This window comes from Nasonia vitripennis, chromosome 5 (genome assembly GCF_009193385.2).
Source record: "Nasonia vitripennis strain AsymCx chromosome 5, Nvit_psr_1.1, whole genome shotgun sequence".
Classification (NCBI taxonomy): Eukaryota; Metazoa; Arthropoda; class Insecta; order Hymenoptera; family Pteromalidae; genus Nasonia; species Nasonia vitripennis.
In genome coordinates, this window is record NC_045761.1 from 10,487,361 (window position 1) to 10,509,982 (window position 22,622).

The 22,622-nt window shown below is 46.7% G+C and overlaps 1 protein-coding gene across 3 annotated transcripts in view; it reads right to left on the bottom strand.

Annotated features, from left to right (window-relative positions):
• Positions 1-17,592: 17,592 nt before the first annotated feature.
• The window catches only part of LOC100678312, a 100,843-nt gene continuing 95,813 nt past the window's right edge, over positions 17,593-22,622 (bottom strand). For all 3 annotated transcript variants that reach the window (XM_016990084.2, XM_016990083.2, XM_031931696.1), the window contains 3 exons: positions 20,722-20,966; positions 20,004-20,142; positions 17,593-19,807 (listed from right to left, as the gene is read on the bottom strand). In XM_016990084.2, the coding sequence (XP_016845573.1) occupies positions 18,846-19,807; positions 20,004-20,142; positions 20,722-20,966 (1,346 nt within the window). In that variant the 3' untranslated portion in view covers positions 17,593-18,845. The remainder of the gene's footprint in view (positions 19,808-20,003; positions 20,143-20,721; positions 20,967-22,622) is intronic.

The window sequence follows — 22,622 nt, forward strand, 5'->3', positions numbered from 1 at the left end:
TAAACAAGCCTATCTCGCTCGTAAAATTCTTTTGTCAGGTCAGCTCGCACACATCACGTAGCGATTCCTCAATCAGATAGGGACCGCGCGCCGGCAGCTCTCTCTCTCTCTCTCTCTCTCTCTCTCTCTCGCTTGCGCGCGCGCTTATAAAGGCCCCGCTCGCGCGAAGACTCTCGCCCGATAAAATTGATCAGCCGCGCGGCCTTTCCTTCCTAGATAATGGATTTTTTACCGCTACACGCCACAGCCCGCATCTCGCTCTATGGACTCTATACTCTGACCGCTTGCGCGTGAGTAATATAGAGTGGAGTAGTCGGAGCTGCCGGGGAGCGGGCCCTGCTTCGCGCACCTCGGGTTAACTCGATTATTATTACCTCGTTATCGTTTATATACTCGCCGAGAGAGAGCAGCGAGGTGAGCGCCTCGAGCGTGATAAGCCTCCCGTACGTGTGTGTACGTGTACTCGGATACACGCATATGTGCATGTGTGTTATAAAATGAGCAGATCGGAGACTGCCTAAGTAAACTTGTTTACGCGAACGTTTCAAGCCGGGCGGACTATTTATAATTTGCCGAGGATCCTTTGGTGCGTCCGCGTGGTTGTAGGACGGGGTACTCCAGATCCAGGAGAAAGGACCGAGAGGCTTCACTCGATGATACGAGATGCGACTGCGCGCTCGGTTATGATCTCCCCGATGAGTATCGGATGTAAATGCGTTTCTCAAAGGAGTGTTTTATTGCACGTGTGTGCTATAATCTCGGAGAAAAATCTGGTTGCAATAATAACGAGGATAACTGAACTATTAAGTGGAGACGCGATTTTTGCATATGTAGTTTTGATAAATATCGCGCGATGCTGCTCGCTGATCGCCAGTGAAAAACTACCGTTGCGGCCGCGATTATTATCCGGCGATTAATCTTTTCGTTATGATCGTAAACAGTGACACTTACTGCATATTCTTACACCGGACGGGCTGGTATAATTATAAAATTCACGCTTTTGTTCTCCCTAATACAACTAACAAAATATTTTGATCCACAATAGAGACGTCGCGGATGTAATGCAGGTATGAAGACGTGTATACAGAGCGAGAGTTACACTGTATTGTCTGATCGCTATTCGCAGGGAGAACAAAGAGTCGGCCGAAGAACCGCCGAGACAATCGGAGCGCGAAAGAGCATTATCTCACCTTCACCTCCGAAACGCGTCGAACCGAGCGCGTACATTATGTAGATCGCGCTCACTGTGTCAATTGAATTTATGGACGCGGTTCTTTGTTACGCCTGATTTACAGCCGATATAACGTCGAATATCTCTGCCGTGGGAATAGAGCTTTCCTCCCGATGGCCTATCTATCGGAATGTATAAAAGTTGAAAGTGCACTGCCAAGCGCAAACAAGTCGTCGCCAAAAGCATGCCTGAGAAAAAAGCTCCCTCTCGCGCCGTATCTTCATCCCGCGTCGATCCTCCGGAGGAGAAATCGTCGACGCAGCGCGGCGCGAGCTAACTCTCACGACTCCTCAGCCCTCTCTCTCTCTCTCTCTCGGGCGCGAGTGCGCTCATAAAACGGCCGTAAAACACTAAACGGCTGTAAAGCTGCCGCCCCGAAACGCCGCTCGCGCGCCCGTTGTTTAGCGGCGGTGCTGTGCTCGCGCTCGGCAATAGAGACACGCACCTCTCGGACGCTAAATCACCCGCGCGAGCCACGCCCTGAACCTTCACGTGTGCCCTCCGCCCTCCATCTCTCGCTTGCTCTCTTTATCTCTCTTTGTCTCTCTTTCTCTCTCTCTTTCTCTTGGGCGCACTGCTCGCGCGCATTGTCTATTGCCTTTTCTCGCGTTTCGAGATGCAATTTCGCTCGAGTTCTTGTTGCCGCCGTGGCTTTCTTCCAAGCTTCGGCTTTTGAAAGCGATCCACCGGAGAGGCAGTCAGCTTTTTTCCCACTCGGGCCCTTTAACGCGTATACATTTTTATCGGCGCTCTGCACAGTTGGAGAAATGCCGATTGTGCAAATTGGCACCTGTTAAGAATCACTTTTCCACTACCGCGCGTCGATCGTATCCGTATTTTGGCTGTGGGAGATAATTATGCGGTCGTTGTTTTTTTCCACCGACGAATAGAACGATCAAGTCTGTGGTGATGTACGACGCTACATTGGAAATAATGTCGAATAATTCATTGCGCGCCATTCTCCCAGCTACCAGAAAGGGAAACAGGTTTCGAATCGAGACTTTGATCAACGATTTTGCGCGGAATTTATTCAAAGCCTCAGACCTCCGCATAATGGCGCATATTTACAATGAGGTGAACAGGTGAATTTCGAAACGAAACGGCAAACTCGAAAAAAGTGTCTAAAAATGAAATTCAATGTATACACGTGGGTTCGGGGAAAAAACTCGAGAAGCACCGACGACTGACTGTTATTTCACACCTCCTTAACACGGAAAGTTATTTATCGTCGGCTCATTAATATCCGGCGGGCGCGATAGAAAAAATGTGATCCGCATTTCTTACGATATTTTTGGGCTGTACCTGTACTGTACACGATTCATCAACGGGAGAAAAATGAATAGTCCACTAATAATAATACAAACTCGGTCTAATGTAGATTTCACTCGATTCGAATCAATCAGAGAAATCATTTTTATTACGGGAGCTCTTTCAAAAAAAAGCCGTCTCGGGCGGAACCTTGAAAGGTATGCGCACCGAACGCATCTTGGAAAAAAATAAAAATACTCGGATCGTATACAGTCTCTTATCGTTCGTGGATACGAGACAAAACAGTTTTACAAGTCAGGAATCTCATACGCTCAGTACGAGCTTCTGGTCGAAAGAATTCAGCGCGAGACGACGCGACCAATCATCCTCGCGTGTAGAGCGAAAAAGATTGCGCGGGCGCGAAGAAAAAGCCGGCCAGCGGCAGGAGCAGCAGCAGCATATACATATAGCGGAGGAGAAGAGGCACGTCGAGCGCGCGCTCGAGTGAGAGAGAAGAGAAGCAGCCGAGGAACGTAATCTTACGTATCAATTAGCCTCATGGTCCCAGGGGCCTTACCCCCCGCGGGCCTTTGACCGCGCCGCGCTCGCAGAGGTGTGAGAACTGAGAGAGACAGCGCACGCGGCTGCTCTTGGAGAGGGAGGGAGAGAGAGGGAGAGAGACGTCTTCATCGACTGCCCCGCGGGGAGACTTTTACGTACTCGTACACCTTATGCACGTGTGTGCGTGGATAAATCGATCGAGGCTCGCTCTGAGTAATGCACCGTCGCGCGTTTTACAATGAAAATCTTATTACCGAGAGTTGACTGTGAGAGAGATATGACTTTCTTTGTTATCGGTTGCCGGCCAGCGGACAATGGATTTTTTTGGGACTGGATATTGCGTGCAGCGCGCTCGAGCTGAGGTGCGCCAAGTGAAAATCCAAGTGCGAGTAGCGAGGTTTTTGTTCGCTTGTCATTATACCGTAGTAGCGAATTATAGATTCTTGGATATGCAAAACTACTTTATTTTGATCCTTATTCACCTTTAGAAATTTAAGATCGAGCGCGAAAACGAACAGCTACTCAGATGAGAAATAGAATGATTATACCACGTCTTTTTTAAAGTAGAGAAGATTTTTAAAAGCATAGGATCTCAGGAGTGAGATATCGGATACAAATTTATCGATCCGCAATTACCCGTGTTATTAATGAAGAATCGCAGCGAGCTCACAAATCGATTTTATTATACACAATGAGATGTAGCAGGAGTGACAGAGTTAAATTATTTTCCAAAGACGTCTTTATCAACGCGCCCTGCGGAGCCGCTCTCTTGCTTAGTACACACTGCACGGCACTGCTTTCTATAAATCGATCGCCGAGTACAATGCAATAAAATCCCTTTGCGGCAGCCGCTGCGCTCCTTTTATGCGTTTTAACGAGATTCATTGGATGATGCAATCAGTGTCGGGTTACCGGGTTTCTCGCGGATGACCATTAATTTTCCATGATTGTTATTTATTTATTTGTTGTCGCAATGCCTACGTGATCATCATGTACAACGATTCTCGCGACAACGTTCGACGCCCGGTCTGTTTATGCAATCTTGTGGTGATCATCGCTCCTCGATCATCGCAATGATTATTTCCGCGTCGTCGCAATCGTCGAAGAAGAAGAAAGCAATCCTAAGAGATCTAATAAAAAATTATCCAATAAATCCTAATTTTTCGACGCTCCGAAAGTAATAAACACACAGCTCGACCTTCATTAATTAGCGCAGTCATTACCGCGTCTAATATCACCTCATAACTCACGCGCTCGAATCCCAGGGCAAAAAAAGTATATACACACTTAAACGAAACCCGCGCTGCTCGTACACAATGTCTCGGAGAAATCCCTTAGTTTACTCGTAACTTATAGCAGCGCACGCATACAAAGTCGCTGGCCGGCGGATCAAAGCCACCTAATAAACCTCTTGCGCACGCCCTAATGCAATCGATATTCTTCGAGGCTCGTTACGCAAAGCATCGCACCTCGTGCGGTAAAAAATCCTTGAAAATCCCGGGGCTCGCGCGCGTGTACGTAATAACAGCTCGTAAACGTCGACGCGGTTATACACGCGGCGGGTGCTGCGTGCAGCAGCTCTTCTTCCTCGAGGGTTAGACAGCGAGTTTGAGGGGGGAGGGGAAAAAATTAATTTTTTCTTTCTTTTGCGAGCAGACCGTTTGCCAACGAATAAAGGCGAACCGCGCTGACGAGAGCTGAGTCGAGATTTATCGGCCGCCGGGATCAGAGTCCCCTGCTCGCGGCGCTTATGTCTGATTCGCGCGCGCGCATGCTGCTTTTGTTGGGGATGACCAAGTTTTATTCGATACTAATTGAGAGCCAAGGAGATCCTATCGAGCCGCTATATCGATGCTCGGAGTATGGAAATTAGCCGGGGGATCGCTATCGACTTGGCTTCGAAGCGCTCTTCTGTTTGCAAGGGAATATAATGACAATCGGTGGATGCATAGAATGTTTCGGTGTCTTATTTATGCAACAATTTTTGGTCTCGTATGCTCATAGAAAGACTCTCGTTTAGCCGCACGAAATTTCTTGCGCAATGAATCTCCTTTGATAGACGTGGGAATACGGTAATTACGTATTAAGCATTTTTACACTTGAAAAAATTTCAAACGTATATGCGCTAGCAATAGCTTTCAGAAACGTCTGCTGCATACATTATATGCTTCATGCTCGCGGTTATATCTCTGTGAACTTTTCCAATTGCTGAATTTCAGAAACACCCGCCTATATGGGAATGAAGATATCAATTTCTACCAGCGATTTTTCATTCATCGACGGCTCCACCCCCGAAATCACACTACTCTCGCCACTCGGTTTACGCCTCCGCGTCCAAAGACACAGGGCTCGCTCAAAAAAGATGCATCAACTCGTACTATACAAATCGTTAACGAGTCGATACAAAGGTCACACCGCGCGGCGCCCTGGTCTATTGTGAGCTTTTGAAAGCCGCTGATCTCGGTATTACCTAATGCATCTGTGTACGAAAAAGCCGACATCCACAGGGGGCAGAGATGCGCTACTCGATCCATCACCTCAACTCGCGGGCACAATACAAAGCTTGAGCCGCTGCATCGTGTCGTGTGCAGCTATATACTGTTGTTTTCTCCCGGAGGGTAAAATATTTCTTTTTCCACTGGTATATACAACGCCGAACATCATCATCATCATCATTGTATATATGGCGATACGCATCGCGCGCAGCATCGATACGCCGGAGTATGTATGTACACACACGGGAGAAAAGGGAGAGCGAGCGAGCGCAAGAGATGAGTCGCGGCGGTGCATAATATAAACGTCACGGGAAGTTATAAGGTGCAACTTAATCGCCGTCCCGTTCCTGCAGCTCTTTCTCTCTCTCTCTCTCTCTCTCTCTCTCTCTCTCTCTCTCTCCTCTTATTTCTCTGCGAAAGCAAGTGAGAGCGAGAGAGAGAGAGAGAGAGAGAGAGAAACACGTCACGCGCCGGATTCGCTTGTGGTTAACGAATTCAAATTAGCCCGTTCGCACCTCGGCTGATTAAGGCGGCCATAAGTCTCGCCTGGCTGTCCCTTGACGCTCGCTGCGCCGGACCAAAGTAAAGGTCCCGAGAGGTGCGCGCAAAGAGTTATACGCGGCATTCGCTGAAGAATAAACGACGAATGAAAAGAAGAGACGGAGACTGTGAGCTGCGCAGCAAACGAACGAAATGAGAAAAAGCTGCGCGGTGCAGAGATGGATTTCAAGTGAACGAGCGCGTAAACGTGTGCGCGCGCGTAAACGTGTGCGCGCGCGGAGCACGTGTAGGTGCGAGGCAGAGAGAGAACGGTATGAAGGTGTAAAATACGCGCTGTGCAGGAGAGAGGGGGAGGAAGTAGTAGGGGCCGAAGGAGAGGACGAAGAAGCAGAAGAGGGAAAGAAAAAGAGTCGGCACGGCAGCCGCCGCTGCAGAAGGTGTCGGGCAATACTTTTCAGCCGCGCGCGCGAGCTCGCGTTCGTCGCTGCTTGACGTCTTAATGCACGTCGAGAATAATCTCACCGCCAATTTATTACGCTCTTTCTCATTTCTCGTTCGCACCACTACAGTCAGGCTATACGCCAACGAGCAGCGGCGGCGGCAGGGAGGAGGAGGTCTATATTCTCCTTTTGCTCGAGCACTTTGCCCGCGGGACGCATACGCACTCTCTCGCCGTTTCTCTTTGGCCCGAGAGACAGAGTACTCGGACTTTTTGCGCTCGTTCAATTTTCTATGTAGATTATTGAATACTCGCCGTAATGCGTCTCGCGACTGATTAGCTCGATTGGGTTTGTGCGCGCTTGGCATGAAATCAGGGTTACGGCCTGCTCTGCGTGGAGTATTTCACGCAGAATAACGCAAACTTTTGAACGACGTGCTATCCTGGTGCGTGCACGCGGTCGTGGACGCGAGTGAAAGCAACCTTTCACCGCCTTGATTATTCTCGTCACACAAAAGTATAATCCTTTAATCGCCGTTTTTCAAAGATACACATCTATCCCTATGCAGTTTTGAATGTATGATAGACTTATAATCCTATAGCCTCTATAATAATTAAGGCTCTCGTCTCCACGCGGACTTTCTTCCAGTGTAACGTACAGGCGACATAACGAATTCAACGCACGCACGTAGAACGCGGCGCATCTGCACCTGAATCAAGACTCTCATCAGCTGCAAAACGCGCTCGCGCGCGCAGGCTACTCCTAATTTATTCCCGCTCGCATTATTAAATTTAATTGCCTGCCATTACCAGCCGCACTGATTGAGTCGTATCGTAAATAAAAACATCCATCTCCGGCGCGTTCGCGCTGCGTCATCTCTCCCGCGTATAAGCCAGTATACATATAGACACGTATACAAGACCCCTTGCGGTTTGTTCTTTCGCGCCTTCCTCCAGCACCTTTTCAAAGCGGGCTAGAAACTTATACGGGCCCCCCTGCACCTAATAGAATACGCTCATTTAACTTTTTTTCTCTCTCTCTCTCTCTTCTGGTCTCTCGCTCACGCACGCGGTCAGCGCGCAGAGGCGAGAACAGAATAGAATTCCACGGCTCCTGCGCGAGGGTGTCTGCGCGGACACGTATGCAGCAAGTCGTAAATTTCTTGAATTTATGAGATTTCGCTTTGGGAGGATTAGACGCGTTTAGGGTCAATGAGATCTCGCCGCCGCGTCCATTCGTTTCGAAAATTATTTTTTCTTCCAGCGGGGATCTATATACTATCGCTACTTTCCTTTCCTTTTTTCACGTCATTTCTTTTCTGTGCGCGAGAAAGAGGGGTGGCAGGTTATTACGGTTTTTGAAAAATCTTGCAGCAAATTGAGACGTTAAAGGCGGCGAAGGAGCTCGAACAGGTGTTAAAAATTTTATAAATACGCTTTGGAAATTAGACTATGCTCTTACACGCAGCTTTGCACATCGAAGTGTATATATCGCGCCGGAGAGGGCTATATCGAGTGTGATGCATGGCTTTTTAAATCACGAATTACACAATATGCAAATGGCACGAGGAGCGAAGCCGGTCGATTAAAATCTTAAAGTCTGTTTCAGCGTATCTTTTTTTATTCCTTACAAATTGAATAATAAATCAAAGAGGAGGACTTTATGATCGATGGAAATTTATGTGTTGTTTTTTGGAAAGTATTAAGCGCGAAGTATTTTTAATAACAATAAATCACGTGCTCAATAAGCAGCATTATACTGATTTCTTGAAGTATCGAATTCACCGTCAGTTTACACGCACAAGTGCCTCTTATAAACATCTATTTCAGGACGAAATTCCCGTGGCAGTAGCGCCAAGAACTCTCCCCACGTGGAAAAGATTTATCCAGTCTGTATACAGGTTAGATACAGGCTATATACAATCGGCTGTATACAAAAGTGATTGTATATAAACTATATACAGTCTATATACAGTCTTATATACAGACTGGATAGAAAAATAATTCGGATGTGCATTTCCCCTGGCATCGACTTATCAACGAGAATCATTACTATAGCAACCAAGGAAAATTTTTCTTGTTTTTTCTCAATTTTATATAGCCTGTATACAGACTGTATACAGACTGCATAAAATAAGCGATCACTTTTGTATAAAGTCAGTATACAATTGGCTGTATATAACATGTATACAGACTGGATAAATCTTTTCCACGTGGGTCGCGAAATAATAAAACCCAAATCCCCGCCGCAGGATCATCAACATCATCGGCGCTTCCAACCCAACCGACAACAACGGCAGCAGCAGCACCACCACCACCAGCATCAAAGTAGCAGCGTGCCCGGGACTGTGGCGAGTTACGCCTCTTTAACAGATTATTTAATTAATGCAAATAGGCGGGAGATTTTTCAGGGCAAGAGGAATGCGCGCTCGCGGCTCGCTCTTAAGATCCCGAAAGAGCAGCCTGTCCTCTTACGTTCATAAATAATCGCGTCCCTGGATTAAGAGGTGTGCGGCGCGAGAGCGTATTCCACGCTCGTTCCTGATACGGTTCCTCCTCCTGCCTGTCCCTAAAACTCGATTTTTTTCTACGCGCGCTTGCGAGATCGGGGAAATGAGTCAGTCGCTCTCGCTCCTTCATAATTCAATCGCTGAAATTAATCCGAAAAAATCAATTCCTAGCGCGCACTTGAATTATCGTCTGACTATTTTATTACGCCTTATTAAGAGGGACTTTATGCGGCGAATTGGAAGCTATACGCTCTGCGGTCTAGCCGAGAAAAAAGAGAGACGGTGAGAGATGACTTATTAACAGGCCGTTAACATTTCATTTCCAGGCGAAATTACGTTGACGCTCGTTTTTCCCACATGATGCGATGCTTGTGTGTATACGCGCATGCGCGCCTTTTCAAGAACAAAAACGCGAAGAGTAATGCGGTAAGAAGAAAAAACAATAAAAAGGAAAAAAATATCCTCGTGAAGGAGGGAGAATGCGCTGACGGTGGTGATGGTGGAAGGATAAAGTGTGCGGAGGAACGACGAAGACGCGGCAGCTGTTGGCCAAATTAAGCGATCATCTCGTCATCGTCAGTGAAGCCGCCTTGAAGGGAGCCTTAAACCTCTTTCGCTCTGTCCTTCTTCTCGTTCCCTCCCTCTCTCTCCTTCTCCTTTGCATCGGGCCGACGTCTCTTTTCTTCTCTCTTCTGCGCGCCGCTTGCGAGAGCGCTGACTTGCGATACGACCGCGAGCCCCGTGAAATTAGCATCGGGAGATCGTAAAGGGAAGAAGGAGACGGGGAAAGAGCTATATGCGTGTGCGTGTAGATTTCGAGCATTTAATGCGCGCGCAGGGCGTGTATTGTCGCCTTCTCGTTGCGTTTAAAATTTTAGAAAATTTAACGAGACTCAATTTTCGCTTCTATTTTTTTTTCAACGCAAAGAGATGAACCATCGGACATTGAACGTCTCACTCTCTGAAAATTATCCTCTGGCGTTGTTGAAATATCCAGCCGACAAAGATTCCACATTAAAATCTATAAGTCCCCGCGCGGTATCACTCACTCCCGAAGCTCGCCCGAGAAAGAGAGATAGAAAACGAACGAGAGACGAGAATCCGCCTGAGGGAAAAGAGGAGCAAGTAGTCGGGGCAGGGAGTCGCGATCGGAAAAGACGTCCGCAAGAGCGAGAGAGCACGCTTGAATTTTAATAAGCTAGAAGCGCGTGAGCGATAATCGGCAAATTTACGAGCGGTCGGATTTAATTAAATTATTGTCACAATAAACGTGAGAATCTACAAGTAGCTCGGTCTTCGTCGGCTGGCTTCTGGTTTCCTATAGTACATAAAATTTTGGCTACTCGTGTTTTTTTTTCTGGCGGCCGACTCGATTAGCCTTTCAGCGGTCTTGTAAATGTAAATGACATTCTTTTCATTCTCGTTTCCTCGAAATCGTGTTCTTATATTATTTTTATATTTTCCACAGGCTCAATTGTTAACGAAGAAGCGCACAAGATAAATGACGAGTCAATTATCGACGTTAATGAAATAATTACCGAGGCATGTGCGCGAGACATCACCTGCGCGCTTTGAATTATCGTGCCGAAAAATAATGTCCGCGTTAATCAAACGAGACTTTCTAAAGCATCGACCGAATATAATATATTATGTTTTAATTTAAAAACTCCGAAAAAAGCTTCGCGTATCTTCTTTTATTCCTTACGCCGTGAGAGCCACAGCGACGCCGTACAGCCTCGAGAGGAAAAGTGGACGCAAAGAGTTGGACCAGTATTAAATCGAGCCGCCATAAATCACGGCGTTTCAGATGACCAGCATCGCGCGGCTACTTAATACATACATACGTACACGTGCGCACGGCCCGTTTGCATTCATACTCAATAATTCATCGTTAGAGTTTCATAATACTGTGAAGTATTTCGAACATTTAACGAACCGCTATGTGTGTACACGATCTTCTCCCTCTCTCGAAATTATCATTTGCGATTGATTATCGTTTTATTATACTGAGCGTTAATGAACTTTCATTATTATTCTCGGATTAAAAAACTCCGCGCGTCGTTTTTACGCTCTTATAAGTCGCGTCAAGTGTATTATTGAAACGCGCGTAGCGGGCATAAATTTCAACGATGATCGTGCGTTGAACCTGTGCACACACACAAACGCACGCGTGCTACAACTCACGACGCTCGTTTTGGAGGCATAAATTCACGCGCGGCTAGTTTCTAGTATTCCGTGACCCCGGACGCATAAATCATCTTCTTTTGTCACCGAGATGCGGCGCTTTGACTGATAAAAACAATTTTAAGTAGAAAGCCGCAGCGCTTGGTCAGACGTATTACGTTTCGGGAAGCTCTCGTCGTCTCTCTTTACCGAGGAAAAGAAACGTGCAGCGCGCGACCTCGTTAAAGACACCTTTACTATCCGCGAAACTTTTGAGAGAAAATAACTGTGGCGTAAATTAAAATAATGGCATATACTGTACGCTTAGGGAAAAAACGGCGGCAGCGGTGGTTTACGCGAAAAACAGCCATGAATTTTCCCGGCCGCAGGCGTTTACAGCTCTCGCGCGCGATAAATAACTCTCGTGGAAAACGGTAATTTATAACCTAATTCAACTCAGCCCGGCAATTCCATAAAACAAAAAGCAGCAGCAGCAGCGCATATTATCGAAGCGCGCGAAAAGTCGAGCTGTGAAATGGCGGGGGTGAGCGTTTTACAGCTCGGGGCGATATCGAGGGCCGCCGAAACAATGAACCGGCGACCAACCGGCGCGGCCCGCGCAAATCTCCCGGCTTAGCGCACTGAGATACACACACACGTGCAGGGACTCTCTCGTGACGCGTAGCTCCCGGATTTAGACGGATCCCCTGCGCGTCGCCATGGCAACAGCGTGGCCCGTGATTTTTTCACGAGAGGGAGGGAGAGCGCGGGGGAGGTCACGCTTGAGCTTTTTCGAAGCGAGAGGGATGATGAGTGCGTGGGGAGAGGCGCGCTGGCTGGTATTCCCGACGCGAGCTTTTCATTTAGATGATTGCTTGATTTATCGGCCAGGTGTGATGATGCGTAGGTGGGCGGAATAAAAGGATTTGTATCGCGTGGGAGAGGTTTGGGTCGCGCGCGGGTGATCGAGGTGTATTTTTTCGGCTCGTCTCGGGTGAGAGAATTGATGATCGGCGAAGAGTCAAGATGGTTGTTTGAAATGGATATACACGCTTTCCCGAGTTTTGCCACGCTCTTTTTGTATTTCGTTGATCGGATATTTCGATGACTCGGGTATCTCCGAGTATATGTTATGTTCGCATTGTTCGGTTCGGGTCAAAAATATGGCAAGTGTTTGCTCGGACCATTTTATGAGTCGTAAAGTTCGCGTGTACGGACGAGTATGCTCGTGACAAAAGTTAAGCGTACGAAACGCGAATAAAAAATTGAAACGAACTCTGTGACCTCGGAATATTTGCGCGGGAGAGCACGCACATCAGAGCTAATTCATATAACAACAATATCAGAAAGACGAGCGCAGCATTTGTTATACACTACGTAGCATCAGTCAAATAAAAATACAATTCCACGCTAAAAGAGACTTTTCAGAGACATTTACGACGGCCATAATTTTGTCGCGCTTTAGCCTCTCGCTTTACGAGCCATAAAAAACTACAAAGCCGAGCACTATTTGCCGCTCTCTCGCTTCCAACTAGATGCATCGATCGAGATATCATCGGCGTTTCGCAGTCCCGATAACCCGGTCACCATACATGAATCATTTGACATGCGGTCATCCTCATGATCATCGGTTGCACATGCGCGTCTCTCTCTCTCACTCTCTCTCTCTCTCTCTCTCTCTCTCTCTCTCTCTCTCTCTCTCTCTCTCTCTCTCTCTCTCTCTCTCTCTCTCTCTCTCTCTCTCTCTCTCTCGCCACGAAATCGCGCTCACCCGTCAAAACGAATCCCCGCGAGGGCGGCATCAACATCTTCATATAGCGCAGTAATCGAGCGTAATAAAAAGCGCCCGCGGACACGCGCGGCGGCAGCTGCATAATTCTCGCGCGGAAATGATCGACACGCGCATATCTAATAAAAAGCCAAGCAAAGAGGAAGAAAAAGTCGAGGAGAAAACGTGCGGTCAGAAGTCGGGAGCGTGGGTGGAGGAAGGAGACGAGATCGCGATGCCGTTCCCCGGAGGCCAAGCGATACGGGGGCGTGTGCGAGAGATGAAGTCTTGGGCGCAAGCGAGCGAGAGCGAGAGAGAAAGAGTATGCCGCCTCTCTTTGTCCCGCAAATGGGGGAGTTTTCGTCGCTCGAAGCTCCGGCGTACGTTGCGGTCCATCGGCGAGAGTGCGAAGCTCATTTTTTCCTCTCGGAGCTTTGGACTCGAGTTGCCATCAGCGACGGTTTTATGCCCGCTGGTTTATCACGGCTGCGGATTGTAAGAGGGTTCCGGACGGCGAATTTGTCAACCAATTCCCGGGGATCAGCGCGCGAAATCGAAGCGAGGGTGAGAAAGAGAGGTTGGCCGGCTCTCTCGCTCGCTCTCTCTGTCTCGCTTTCTCGACAAATCGAATTACTCCGCCGAGCACTAGAGCGGCGGCTCCTAGGCAGAGAAGGAGGAAAGTTCTTTTTTCTTTCGGCTCCTTTTCGCGGAATTCAGTGGGGCCAGCTACTCGGACTTTTTTATGGGCTCGTTAACGTTAATGTGGATAGTTGCGGCGATTAATACAGTTTTGCCACTGAGATACGGTAATCGAATTAGTTTATTAATCAAAGAAGCCGGCCACTGAGTTACCGTTTTTTCTCACTGGAGTATTTTCTTCGTTTTGAATAGCAAATCATTTCTATTGATCGCGCGATGATGGAAAAATAAATTTATAGAAATACCACTCCGTCAACTCCGCTGAACCAAAAAATGAGAAATAGTCAACGTCGCGGGGTTTTTCAAGAGGGGAAATCCCGCAAGAGATTGATAAGAGCTACCTCATTTTTTTTAAAAACAATGCTGTCAAGCGATAACAAACGCGGGCTGTGACAAAGATGAGATACAATCTGAAAGAAATTTCATACCTCTCTGCTGAAGCTACGCGTTGCCCAACTTGGTAAAGCTCGCCTGTCTATATAATCTAGCAAAACGAATTTTTTCGAATCATCTCCCTCGCACGAAAAAGAGAGCGAGATAATCCAGCCAATATAATTAAACGCACGTCCGAGATAAAAGACTCGCATTAACCCGAACGTATGCACACCCAGCCCTTCGCGTCGCGTATTAAATAACGCGAAATCGCGGTAGAGAGTGTATAGTCGACACCCGCGGCCCCCTAAAGCACCATCACCGCGCGAAAGAGAAAGCTTGCTGCAGGGTTGCGCCGCCGCCAAAAGATACCGCGGCCAAATGAAATTATCCTTTCTCTGCGCGAGCGCACGCGGGGTTAATTCCGCACGATATCGGCGCGTAATTTAATACCTCGCGCTAATTCCGCAGCGTGTCCGGCCTGATAAGAGAGTCGTTATTCGGACCACGCGGCAGACGGATGGATGGCCGGCCGAGCTCTGAATCACGCGCTCTGTCCGTGTGTGTGATGCAGCAGCTGCTGGGCCAATTTACGGGGTCCGTTCTCGAGGAGCCGAGGCCGCGGCGGTCATTTGTCAGCGGGTGTCTCTCGCCGTGCTTTACCACCCGAATCGCCGGGATTATCGGACGATAAGGACCTGTGCGCGCGCCTACGCAGACGAGCCGACTGACAGGGTGATGCATGTCGGATTTAGTAACAATTTTGCACGACAGTCCATTCGACACCGCTGCCACATATGCCGAGAGCGAAGGAGAGAGAGAGAGAGAGAGAGAGAGAGAGAGAGAGAGAGAGAGGGAGAGAGAGAGAGCGTTTATCTCGAGGGTGTGCTGCGGCGATTAATCGTCGCTCTCGCAGTATCTACCTAGCTTGTTATCTGCGAAAGTTTTGCCGCCGCGCGATGTCTCTGCAGCGAGCATACACGGACGCGGGGAATAGCTATGCGTATACATCGCGCCTCCTCGATCCAATTTAAAAATGATGGAGAGAACGGAGAAGGAGCGACGGCGCGCAGCGTAACGAAAGCGGAACGAGGCGAAATAGCGGCGGATAGAATAAGAAATTTACGATTTTAATTTGCAGCGGCGCAGACCGGTGCGAGAGAGAGAGAGAGAGAGAGAGAGAGAGAGAGAGAGAGAGAAGCAGCGAACAAAAAAGGAGAATCAGGGGCGAAGCGAGAAAGAATGCGCGCGTGCGAGAGAGAGACAGTGAAGAAGCGAGAGAGCTCAGGTGCTTCTTCGCTTCGCGCGGAACGCAACCCCGGCGGATAGCCGCGAAGAGAAAAGAGAGAGAAAGAGAGAGAGAGAGAGAGAGAGAGAGAGAGAGAGCAACGAGGTGTACATTCATCACGAGTTATTAAACGAGGTAACAAAGGAGGAGACAGAGCAGGGGGAGGGGAGGGAGCTGCGCAGAAGAAGACGATTCCGACTCGCCGGGGTGCGTAAAGAAGGCGGGAAGATAGAATCGCCTAACTAGTATACTCCGCCGCGATGATAGATGGCGGTCTGGATTATGAGCGCGTCTCTGCAGTTCCGCGTATACACCACTGCTGCACACTAGACTTCGTCTACTTTGCTTCTTTATGCCGCCGACGCCGCTTCTAGTGTGTCTCACCCTTTCGCGCGGGCATCGCATATGCTTCGCTCTTTTTTTTGCTCTCTCTCTCTCACCCCCAAGACGACGCGCGGGGTTCTTTATCGGAGATTTCGCTCTTCCGGGTGTGTTGCCTGCTTTTTTGCATAATTTTCTCTAACGCCCCGACGCACGACACTCTCCGCGATGTCTTGATCGCTCGAGGCGCCGAGAGACGCCCCTGACTTCTTTTTTTCGTCGGCGAAGGGAAGTTCTGAGGTATAATGATTATGTTTACGACACGTGGAATGGAATATTTTCGGTGCATATGTTACGCTGGATTATTTCCATTCGAAAAACTGGGTAAATGGGGGGAAGGGCGTTTTAAGGGATTTTAAGGACGCGCGTCATATTGATTCTTCGCTTTTTGTGGATTTAAGACTTTTTTTATAAGTTCAGCTTCGCTGCTTTTTCAACACGAGCCGCGTAAACATACCTCGTAATAAAAGCGAACAACGCCGAATCCCATAGAGGCTCTCTCTCTCTCTCTCTCTCTCTCTCTCTCTCTCTCTCTCTCTCTCTCTCAAAATCCAATCCACCCACACGCATTCGGTACACACAGCTCCCGCGCGATTTCCTTCCCCCGAAAATGCCTGATGCATATACAGGCCACGTCCGTATATACGTATGCCGCATGCGCGCCCGGAAGAGCTCGAATTTCTCGCATAATCGTACACACACAGCGGTACATGGCGTCGGCGGCAGACTGCGATGAGGCTTACATCGTCGAGGTGAAAGTTCGGCAATTTTCGCGCCGTCAGTCAAATGCGCGCCCGATGATAATTCGCCGAGACGTCTGTGCATGCACACACGTGTGTATGTATGCGCCTCTCCGTCGCGTCTAATCGATAAGCCCGAGCAGTCATCGTTATGGTTGTCGTCCTTCTTACACTCGATCTTTGGCCGTTGAACCGCTGACTCCCGTCGAATTATTTTTACTTTTGGCAGTTATTCAATCTAAAGTACGATCTTTACGAGAATATTAGCGTGATAGCAGCGACTGAAAGTTTGCCGATGACAAAAATTTGAATCTTAAAAGCATGCCGATCTTGCCTCGCGACTATAAATACGACGCTACGAGAGTCTTGCATTCGTAATTACTTGGTATAAGCAGTGCCGCGATTATGCATTCAATAAAATTTAACGCATTGAAATGAATTCAAATCGCAGATTAATATTGAGCGGCACTCGAGCCGCTAATTGGCCGAGCAATTATGCGGCGTTAATTAAACATTAGCCTCGACGCTGGACTCGGCGTATACGCGCGCGTTATCGTAAACTTCAATTACCGACGGATTTTCCTTCGGATGCTGGCTTTCGATCGCGCTGCGCCATCTTTGTTTCGCAAGCTCAAACTTCAGATAGAGGGTATTGATTTTTTTTCGTATACATAATAATTTGTTTCAACATTCCCATACAGTGCGAATCTTACGGTGTAGGTGAAAAAAAAAATTTAACATTTGTTTTTTTTTTTGCTATAAAAGAAACACTTTATTACATTTAACTACGAGCATTACACATGACAAATGTTTGTCTTATTTTTAAATCGATATCAGCAATTTCCCTTATTTGTATAGCATATAATCTTTGTTGATTTATTTATTCGTTTTTTTTATGAAAACAGCTCTCTCACTTATAAGAAAAATTATATTTAAGATTCGTCGGCAAAAAGATTGTAATGTTCATGTTGATTATAAATTTTTCCGTTGATTTTGTTGCTTGATACTCTCGATTTGATATGTTCAGGAACCATTCAATAACCATTTTGTAAATAAACATCCCTTCCCAACACTTTTATAACAGGCGTGTATGAGTCAGGCGTACGTGTAAGGTCATAACTTCGGAGCACCCTCGCAACTTTTACAAATATCATGATTAATCTATGCTACATCAACCACCTAAAATGTTACTCTTATATAGACTACAGTTTATTAAACTTCGGTTCTTTAGGTTTACACTTTCTTTGATTAGCTATACAACGCCAACGTGCTTAGGCTCCTCTTTCTCTTTATAGTTTATTTAGCTATCGTATTTTTAAGATTGTTTCAACAGCAAGTTAAAGTGACGCGCATAAACGACATAACTTATTCTTGTCTCGGATTTTCTTAAATACGGAACCTGGAGCTTCACCCGAATAGGCGAAGCTAGACGATCCCAATCGAATTACATAATTTACAACGACAAGAATGTAATATACAAAAGTACACTGATTCTTTTGGCAGATTGTTCTGTTTAAACTAGGCTTAATCCAATCGCTGCAAGTCAATTTTTTAGCAATGTGACGAATGTGTTTTTGTATATTAACGATACGCAGTTATTTAATATAATATTTGTAGTAACCATGCATATGAAATACGCTATTTATTATGTACAAAAGTCACAGTCTTCTCGTCGAGTACAACTCGATGAGATGGCATATCGTACATTTTTCTTTTACAAGCAAATAACTCGGTCACCACAAAACCAAATTTATCTAAAAAATTTTGTTTTCTTATACAGAAGATTCTTGTACAGAAGATACTATCATATCTCAGAAACTTGATAATTACTAAATTCTAAAAACCGGTTAGGTATATAAAAATTAAAGCATCGTACAATATCATACCTTTTTACCACCTCATAATAGACCTGTACAGTAAGGTATAGCTGTTTAAAGTTTCGAAAAATTAACGAACTTTTCGAAATGTTAATAAACCGAGAATTAAAACAACCATGGCATTGGAATAATGTGTCAAACATTGTAGTTGAATCATAGGAGAAATTTTGATTTAATACTTTGACTAGCGATTAATTCTCTGAGTATCCGCAATAAACGCGCAAACGCATGCATCCGCCATATACACATGTACAAAGTACTGTTAACTCAATTATACTTTCCATGTAATTACTAGGATAGTCCATAAAAACGCTAACATTCTCTTCAAAGACTCGGTTACAAAAAACGATATCCATCATTTCGGTAACAACCTCATTGTATCCAAAATATTCGTATTTCTGATACAACCCCATCAACCACGTTACACAATCAACAACGAATCAGGCCCTCATTCCTTAACCGAGAACTATTTGATCAACGCAATCACAAGACTCCGCGTTTCGGACTCACGCTTTTTACAACGTGGTCTCCTCGTTCCGGAGTTACCTTGGTGCCTGGGCCTGGGTCGGTGGTCATACAGCGCTACCCGCGCAGAAATTAGCTTTGCCCGCGGCCGTCATTGCTGCGGGTGGACCGACGCCGCCACCGCCACCTCCACCACCCCCTCGTCTGCGTCTCTCGCACTCGAGAGTGCTAAAGGTATTTTGAGCTATCTGTGCGTTAACCGCTGTCTTCCTCTTGGGATTTTGGAGGGTCATACTTCGCTGACTGGAGCAGTTGGAGCTGGTGGAGCTGGTACCAGGCTCGGCGACCCGCAGCATACCCGAATGTATTGTGCCAAAGTTTTGGTAGATGTACTGGGGCGATTGACTCGATTGAATTGCCGCGACGGTCGTATTCGTCTGGTGATGGTGCTTTAGCGTGATAGGTACCGTTTGCCCAGCTAAACTGTTATACCGCGTGTCGTATCCGTAGGGTGCATCGAGCAAAGAGTCCACCAATTGCTGCTGCTGCTGTTGTTGCTGTTGTATCTGTTGCTGTTGCAATTGCTGCTGCTGCTCTGCGGTATAAACATGAGATTCCTTGTCGGCAAACGCTAAGGGAGGTTGCTGCTGTATCGACTGCTGCTGCAGTTGCTGAGCCGACTGCTGCTGCTGCTGCTCGGTCGGTAAATGAGGTGGCGGAAAATCGCTGAAGCGCGCGGGTGGTTCTTGGCAGTTGGGATGTTCTTTACCCTCGGCAAAAGCGATCACGTTCTGACGCGACTCGGATAGCATGCGTGAGTCCATGATGAGTCCTTCCTTATCGACGAAGCCGCTCAGTCGAGAGTCAACGACACTTTGATCGGCCTTGTCTGGGAAGCCTGTAGCGACGAAACGCGGTTCGATGATCTTGGTCTCGGGGTAGGCGGGTAGCATATGCGAAAGGTCGGCCTTGTCCACGTAGCTTATAGCCGATTGGGGATTCGAAGCGCAGATATCAGGCGCCGTCTTACACAGCAGAGACGTACCCTCCTCAGCTGATCGCGGTGGACCTGGTTGAAGATAAAGTAAAATTATTAATTATTCGCATTTATGTGCTTATCGCTAATAGCAATTTTATGTTGTATTTTTGTTGAGTCGTAAAGTAAATGTCGTGTACGTGATAATGGTTTTAGCGTGTATCATAAAGTTAATGTACAATCCATTATTTATTCATAATGTAATCCGAGAATTGCACTCTGGTCGTACCTTGACCTTTCGTGGGTTGATTGACGCCGGAGCAGGGAGTAGGTCCCGGTGACTTCTGGTGTGACCTAACCAGATACTCTGAACTTAGTCCGCGCTGCTCGCGTAATTTCCTTTCAGCGCCAGGCACCATTACTCGTACCTGCCAAAGCATCAAGAGCGTTAGTTAGGCTCATTTATTAAGCACCATTACGCGCAATGCCAAGCGGAACACTGCATAAATCCTACAGATTCTACGTGAACAAAATTTACTCAAAAAGATTCGCATTAAAAAAATTAATGTCTCATTTGTATATGAAACAATTAGAATAATCAAGACTGCCATCTCCGATTCATTTATAAAATCTCTTTGAAGAATCAAAAGTCAACGCCAACAAGCGCGCAGTCTCATTTCCCAAAAAAGACTAAAGGCGGAAACGAAGCTCTTCCTCCCATTTCGTTGTTCCACTGTACTCCTATCTCCTGTGTACATGCATCTCTCCGCGCGCAATAATACTCGCCGAGGAAAGGCAGCAGCAGCAGCGACAGCAGCAGCACAGTGGCACCACTACCAGCTCGCCGACCTTAATTACAGCGGCTCTGGCCCCGGCCAACTTTGATTTCACGAGGTGGCGCGGCGCGCTCTATACATAGGGTCGACCGGCACGCCACTATGATTAACGAGAGAGCAGCTCGGAATAAGGGTGCCATGGTGGGATGCGCGTATGCAGCAACAACCTACCATGTCCTCGACTGTGGGAAAACGAGCCATGTAGCCGGATATGGTGAGAAGGGCTGCAAGCTCGGACAGTATGAGCGCCAATCCGGACAGCTGGAGACACCAGCCGTATTGGTACTGTGGCAGTCCGGTACTCTCGGTTTTTCCAGACGACGATGTCGTGGTGTAGCTGTACTTTTGAGGTATGTCCCACGAAGCCTCGGACAACGCTGAGGCCAAGACTATCAGACCACCGCCCAGTGACAAGCCTGTAAACAGTTATTTCCGTGTATGGATACAATAATATTATGTTGAATAAATGTAAGAATATTTTTACTAGAGTAAATGTTTAAGAACATTTTAAAGTGATGCGCGTTCATTGGAAGCGATCAAATATCAACCCTCTGCATAGTAATTAGTGGGTATTATTGTCGGCTCGCAGTTTCATGTTAATCCCTTCTTTTAATGCATTCATTAGGGAAATCTCATTCATTCTGTCTCCTGGTTGACCTACTTCCCATTTTGATTCTCTAATTCCTATGCAATTTGCAACCCGAAACGTTTTTTATGTCAAGTGTAATTATCCATGTATTTATTAAACTGAACAAACATTAATTTCATCAAAACGTTTAATAGCTTCATTTAATTACAACTTCGCTTCAAAATGTTTAATTGGTCTGAGATTTCCTGGCTAAAGGCAATCAATACTTGTGTCGGTTCCGATTGCTTTACCATTCAGTAAACTGTTTATTTACAAAGAAATAGAGAATCATAGGAAACCTTCGAACGTTTAATTGAAATTGGAATCTCTCGAAACCGATATCTTACACACAGTGCGGTATTCGATTCCGTGAAAAATCTGACGCGATTCTTGCAATCGAATGTAAAAGAAAAAGAGTACACTCTACGGTGGTATGGCCTGCTTGATCCTTCTTTAACGAGGCAGGAAGCTTTATGAGTGATAAGGAAACAATATTGGGCTTCTCTTTCTCTCATTGCCTCTTTCTTCCTGGCTACAGCGTCTCGAGAAACAATTTCCTTGTAAACACAAGGCACCGGTGGGTCGCAACGCGGCTGCCATCCGCCATTTTTATGACGGATTGCACGCAGTCGCGAGAAACAAGCGAGCTTTTACGGCTGTTGTTGCTTCGCGACGTACAGTAAAGACAACACAAGACTGATAAGAGGTAAGCGACCAGCAGAGAGGAGAAGATCTCTAATAAGATTTTCTTCGTATCAAGTGCGCATGTTTCTCGGATTTTCTAGGAGAGGGAGTAGGGAAATTTTTTAAATTGAAGTAAATCTTGGATAAAAATTAAAACCAGAACCTCATAGCGAAAGTAACACCGCTAAGCTTCCACCATACGCGAAAAATATTCCGGAATGTGCCTCTGACCTCGAAATTTCCTCTCGGTGCACTCGCGAGTCCTTCTGTATGGCAAAAAGCGTGCGTTATTAAACGCCGCCAAGCGTTTTATATTCGGCGCCGTCATGTGTCAAAGCCCTTCTCGCGCACGAGCTGAATGCAAAGCGCTCTTAATGCATCTATACTCCTTTTGGGAAGGAGGACAAAAGGAGCGCACCAGCAGTCTCTCTCTCTCTCTCTCTCTCTCTCTCTCTCTCCGTCTCGCTCTCGATACTTTTGAAATACTGCGTGATGGAGAAGAGCAAGATACAGCGTGGTGAAACGAGATTGTGAACAGGAAGAATTTTCAGTTCCTCGAGTCTCTTTTCGGGTTAACGGGACTTTTATACTGCGATTCTGATTCAATGATATTGTGGGTAATGTAGTGGGTGATGTATGGATTATGATTGTGGAGCTTGCAATCTCAAATCTATTCGTGTCATATTTGTTTTTAACGATGCGACAATAAGATACGAAAGTAATAATTGCTCACTTGTACACTTGACGAACAAAACATCTA